The 6092-nt window shown below is 42.6% G+C and overlaps 1 protein-coding gene and 1 long non-coding RNA gene across 2 annotated transcripts; one reads left to right on the top strand and one right to left on the bottom strand.

The window, feature by feature from the left end:
• Positions 1-350: 350 nt before the first annotated feature.
• Positions 351-2025, bottom strand: LOC120831119 (uncharacterized). The gene is made up of 3 exons (XR_013452024.1): positions 1857-2025; positions 1389-1530; positions 351-517 (listed from the first exon to the last, which is right to left on the bottom strand). It is a non-coding gene; the product is annotated as an uncharacterized LOC120831119 (long non-coding RNA).
• On the top strand, positions 1479-6009 carry LOC120831118 (uncharacterized). Its single transcript, XM_040196278.2, has 9 exons — positions 1479-1541; positions 2318-2345; positions 2440-2589; positions 2683-2803; positions 2941-3153; positions 3310-3393; positions 4301-4442; positions 4551-4713; positions 4819-6009. Coding segments are annotated over exons 2-9 (1110 nt in total). The 5' UTR covers positions 1479-1541; positions 2318-2343; the 3' UTR covers positions 5054-6009.
• The last annotated feature ends 83 nt before the right edge of the window (positions 6010-6092 follow it).

The following is a 6092-nucleotide window of genomic DNA, read 5'->3' as shown; positions in this document are numbered from 1 at the left end:
ACGTGGGCGTTGATAGAACACAGAGTGGTAATAATTGGACAAATCAAATATGAAATACATCTAACAATAATAATTCCTAACAGAAACGCGTGAGGAGTTTCCCAATTCCTCACACCTCACCAGTGCAGGTTGTTTTTTTTACTGTGCAATCCAAACAGCACCCTCTGCTTGTTATTTAAGCCATCAGTGTGTGAGGACTAGCTTGCAAAAACTTGAAACTTGAGGTGCGTCCAGTAATATGATATAACTGTCACGTGAGGGAGTTAAAGGGCTTAAACTTGGACAACACTTGGTCGATCGATCCATTTCTAACACATTGAGGTGATAAAAACTCAAACAGTGTCAGTTTTACATCATAATGTTTGTCACTCATATATTCTCCTGATGTGTACCATCTGGATGAGGTATTGCTTGCAGGAATGAATTAAAGGAGCAAGTGGCAGAACTCTTCCTCTGCCTGCTGGATGTATGCAGGTAGTGCGGCTCTGCAAATGCACTCCCATGCTTTGTCCCTCGGCTGGAAAAACGAAATGAATTAATTGCGTTACTGATTACGTTTTTTTTTCTAATTGAATGACAACAATTGGTTCACTCACCAATAACATTTCATAATTTAAAAATAATATGCAGCCATTTTTAAAAATACAATATTACTACTACTATTGCTATTGTTCACACTGCCGGTTCACCACTTGGCCTTTGGAGTTTTTACTGGAGACCAGTATACACAACAAACTGGGTAACAGTGAGATCAAAGGAACTGTAGTAATGAATTACTAGAAACAAGAAAAATTGGTGAGAATAGTTAACCTCGTGGTAGCGCATTTAACATAGAGATAAACAGTATGCATTTATCAAATTCATTCAATCAGAAAACTGGCGGTGTTTATGTTATCACAGATTAAACCCAGCATCATTCAGTGACCCTTCCTCTTGCATTCACTGAACATCAGTCAGACATTAGAGGACTGAGGGGGGAGTGATTGATCACAAGCCTTCGGCCACATCTCACGGATGGTGTCATGATGTTGTCATCAGCTGTCATAACAGCGACCCCTGCAGGTAGCAACTGAGCTACATCCATGACGACTGAGAGATATTAAAATCTCCAATATAAATGAATATAATGACCTTGAGTTACAATTAGCTGGGGGTGTTATCAAATGACTTAATGAATAATGTCCATTGTCTGGCTTTCTGCTATTCGCATAAAAATGGGTCATTGTCAGTGATGTATTTCCGGGGTACAGGAGCAGAGCTGTCGGGTTAAACAAGATAGAAACCCCTCTTTCCCCGGAGTTACAGCTCACTTCACCGCCACATGAAAATGTAATTTATCAGAGCATCTCTGCATGTAAACAAAATAATTCATAAATAGCTGCATTTACCTGTTAAGTATAACGTCAATATTATCCGCTGTACGGTCGGTCAGCTGGTATGCAACACTTCAGAGCGGTACCGGAAGTTGAGGAGGATTTCGCTCTCGCTTGGCCACACTGCTCTTTGTTGCTGTGAGGCCGACGCCGGCTTCTGGAGGACAGGTAATGCGCGGAGGTTATCGGAGGCATCTGCTCATCCCAACCAATCAATTTAGCACCACGCCCCGTTACCTGGCGTCCGCGATCAGGCCTGTTCATATCGTTACAGTTTGCTACATTTACTTTCACCTCCGTTTTTTTTTTCTTTGTTTCCAAAGCCGATAATAAGTGAATCTACAAAACAAGTTATTTGACGTCATAAGTGATGAGATCACTTAGCTCACCTGACGTTTGTACTGTTGTGTTAAATAGAGAGAAGTGACGCTAGCGTTTAACTTTACACCGAAATAGTGAAAAGCACAACACGTGATTACTTACTATATAACCTGTAGCTTCACGGTAGCTCATAGCTAGCTAGCTACAATAATACAGCTGTGTCCCCGAGCGTCAGTTATCAGAAGGTTTGCTCGTGTTGTTCTTCAGCAGATGAAGCTTTTTATCAAGTGTTTATGTGTAAAGACCCGCTAGAGAGCGCCATGGTAACGCCAAAGAACCGCTGCCTCTCCACAGCGTTACCATTTACTGAAGATGCGTCATAAGCCAGTACAACGTTTGGCTTACAAATGACTATTAACTAATTAAACGGGTCAAATATGTCTCACTTTTTAACAGCAAACCTTTTAAACGACTTTGTTTGTGATTAAACATGTAATGAAAACAAAACAGTGTTTAACAATCCATGAAATCCATTAATTAAACACAAACCAATTATTGGGGTCGTATCGCTTAACCTGTTTGATGCAAACGCAACAAATGTTTGTCTCTCTTCTTTGTTGTAGGTCAGACAGACAGACGAACCCAAAACATGTAAGAGCCTCTCATGCGCCGCGTTCTGAAGGACATTGGGTAATTAATACATCGTGTAGTCCGCTAATATGTGTGTGTATATGTTCTATTGAAGGTCAGGGTTGCGGTGTCATATGTCGCTGCCCGTGTCGGTGGGGGTCTTGTTGGTGGGCCTCCCTTACTCCATCTCTCTAGCTGCCCAGTGGCTTTACGGCTGGCCCAGCAAGCCGGGATACAAGAAGTACATAGAAGCTCTGAAACCACGGTAATTTGTCAAATACTGCATTCTCTCCGTTGTTTCACTCCTTAAGAAGATTCACTTGTTAATCCACTTTTTTCTCTTTGGCCTTTTGAACAGACGAATATACTGTTTGACCAGAGCTGTGCTGGAGACTCTCAAATACCTGCAATATGGGCGACTTTACTTTCAGTGGAAGTCATGGTACAAGAATGAGGAAAACCGCAAGCACTATGAGAAGGTGTGTTTACAAGGAGTAAAAAAAAGAATCCTACTTTTATGCGTGTCTCTGCTTTCGATGTGGTCCCTTCAAAATGTGTTATGTAGCACCTGAGCATTGTGTTGAAGTTCACACTTTTGTCTTGTCTGGACACAAAGGGCATCACATTTGGCCGCAGAAGCAACAAGCTGGACTTGTACCACCCTCCAAACGTGGACGGGTCCAAAGGTGTGCCGGCGCCGCTGGTGGTGTTCATCTACGGGGGAGCGTGGGGCTCCGGAGATCGATCCATTTACTGTTTGCTGGCGAGGCAGATGGCGAAAGAACTGAGTGCAACTGTCATTTGTCCCGATTACTTTGTCTATCCGAAGGTAGGAGAACCATACACTGTAGTCTGAGTAGTTTGAGCACACGAGTATGAGTGACTGGAAAATGAACGGTTTCTCATAACTTTGTGAACAGGTAAGAATTGTACTGCCGCTGTGGTGTCTGGACTGACTGCTCATTCCATCTGATTGCTGATACAGGCGAACGTTTTAGGCATGATCCAAGATATTGTGGACTGCCTCATTTGGGCCCGAGAGAGTGGACAGAAGTTCAACTTTGATAAAGTAAGAGTTACAATCATGTATTCTTAGAAAACTATCAGATTACAAGGACAACAATGACTGTTTATAATGCACCAAGTTTCATATATTCATATAACAACCTGCAGTTAGCTCAAAGTAGAGTCATGACCATGCATGGAGTAAAAATAGACATTTCAATTGTAACTTCCCCTTGAGGCACCCACTGCATGATTAAGAAAAATGCAACACCGGTTGGCCGGCGGCTGAGAGATGAAACCATCCCCGCTTGGTTCTGTCAAAAGCCTCTAAGCAACCTCAACAAGCATGACAGCCACGTTAGCTTGGGATCCTTGGTATGGGTCACTGCATGTGATGGATTCACTGTTTATCAGACCAGAAGTGGGACAAGAATCGTATCCTGTGGTCCCACCGCTGGGAGACGACTTTGGCGAGAGGACGTCGTCTCCAGAGACGGAGCGCTGAGGCTGCAGCGACTGAAATTGCGCGAGTGCGTCCGTCTCCGGAGCAGCGGCCTGCTCTCCTCTGTTCTCTGGCTTTTCTGTAACCACAGTAACTTTAGCGTGGAAGCACAGTGCAGTTACCAAGCTACTGTTAGCCAGCTAACCAGCAGCTAAATGAGTAACATTACGCATGAGTAACAAATCCCAGTTTCTTCTACACACTCAGGTCACAGTTGTGGTTGTTGTTTTGACATTTTTGCAAGAAATGAACATTAACACCAGCATCGATGTGTTTCATCTAAGTACTGTTTATAGCTTAAAATAATCATTTGTGTGCGCAGTTCTCTACATTCTAGACCATATCTTGTTTTCAGTTTGACGGATCGTATCAGTTTCTGAATAAGTAACACAATAATAATCAGTTAACTGATCTGTCCCTGTGTTGGCTGTAGATGTCATTACATGTCTTTTCTTTCTGCCCTTTGTAGGACAACATAGTATTAATCGGCCATTCGGCAGGTGCTCATTTGTGCACATTGGCCGCGCTGTTTCTCGTTGACGGACGAGAGGAGCTTTTCATCGAGGCAAGCAAGCAGGCGGACGTCACAGAGGCCATAAGAGGAGTCATTGGTAAGCATCACTTTGCAAAACGTCATCACGTTTCAGCCCCAGTTGCGTCCAAGTTTTCCTTGGAATGCCAGGATTTATTAACGTCAATCTGCCCTGTCCCCGGGACAGGTCTGAGTGGCGTGTACAACATCGTGGACCATTACGAGCACGAGCAGAAGCGGGGAGTCGAGTACGTCTCCACCATGCACAAAGCCATGAATGGAGTGGAGAACTTCCCGTACTACTCGCCGACACACTTACTGAAGAGGCTGAGCCGGGACAAGCTGGACAGGTGGCACCAGAATAACAACCTCACATAAAAAAGATCTGTTGAATCTGCTTATTCTTTTTTTTATTTTAAACACCCACAATCCTCTCTGCTTTTCACCTCTGCCAGAATCCCTCCGTTTGCTCTGCTCCACGGGACCGACGACATCATCGTCCCCTTCGATTCCTCCGCAAAGTTCTGCGACCTCCTCACCTCGCTGTCCGTGAAGGTGTCGCTCTACCTGCTCCCCAGGGTCGACCACACCGAGATCGTCACCGACCTCATGGTGCCCGACCGCCGCTTCTACCATCCCATCTACAGCTGCATCAAGCAGGAGCACAGGAAGCTGCTGGGGGCCTGGTGACGACCCGTCAGGAGAACACCCACCACTCATCCATCCATCACTCGTATTTACTGATTGTGCCATATACTTGCTTTGTTTACGTCCCATGCTCTAATACCTCAACATGAATCGTGTTTAGCATGGATTTTTACTTGATTGTGATTCCGTGATCATGATGTTTTTGAACAGATTTTAATCTGGTAAATCTAAGGGTTACATGTCAGTGATTTTTCATCTACATTCTTTAAAAATAATATTCCTTGTGGAATGCAGTGTAGATAACATCATTCTAATGTTGTGTTGGAGAGATGTTAGCTAGCTCACAGTAAAGGGAAATCAATCCATAAGTGTTATAAAAAGGACAGTGAAGCAGACTGATACATGCCGTGCAGTGATACTGATAAAGGAGCACAGTTACGACAGTACTGACTGCAACATTTTGTCTAATTGACTTTGGTGTTTTTATTCAATTAAATTGTAATATATTTTCCTGAAAAAATATTTATTCATAGTAGACACATTAAACTCATTTGAATTAAACTAATATGACTACAAATTGCTTGCACAATGGAATATTGTACTTAAATGTTTTGCCCAGCAAAAGCACTTAAAGATTGTTAATTGTACAATTTTACATTGTTTTTACCATGTGCTTGTACTTTTGTTTCGGAAAGTTTTGTATCAGAAGCGTGTCCCATACATACCATACATTTAAAATGTCATCAGGTAATGGTTGTTGAAAACACAAATATACTTTGTTGCAATGTATAAAACTCCATTAAACCATATAATGTAAGAGAACATGCACATTATGATTCCATTCCATGCAGTCACTGCATATGAGCGCCTAATGGAAGTGAAAATGGCCATGGGACATGTAACCAAATATTAGCACTGCTCTATGTACTGTATATTTTTGACCCAGCAGATGTTGTCACTTTTTCTGTTAACCCATAATAAAGTCATAAAAGATCCAAGCTTCATGAATGTTATTTGTGACAAAGAAGTATCTGTTCACAGAAAAATCTGACTTGTAGAAATCAGTGAAAACTAACAAGAG

The sequence above is a fragment of the Gasterosteus aculeatus genome, chromosome 13, assembly GCF_964276395.1.
Source record: "Gasterosteus aculeatus chromosome 13, fGasAcu3.hap1.1, whole genome shotgun sequence".
NCBI classification, from domain to species: domain Eukaryota; kingdom Metazoa; phylum Chordata; class Actinopteri; order Perciformes; family Gasterosteidae; genus Gasterosteus; species Gasterosteus aculeatus.
Note: the sequence above shows the minus strand (reverse complement) of the source record. Positions and strands in the feature narration are given on the sequence as shown.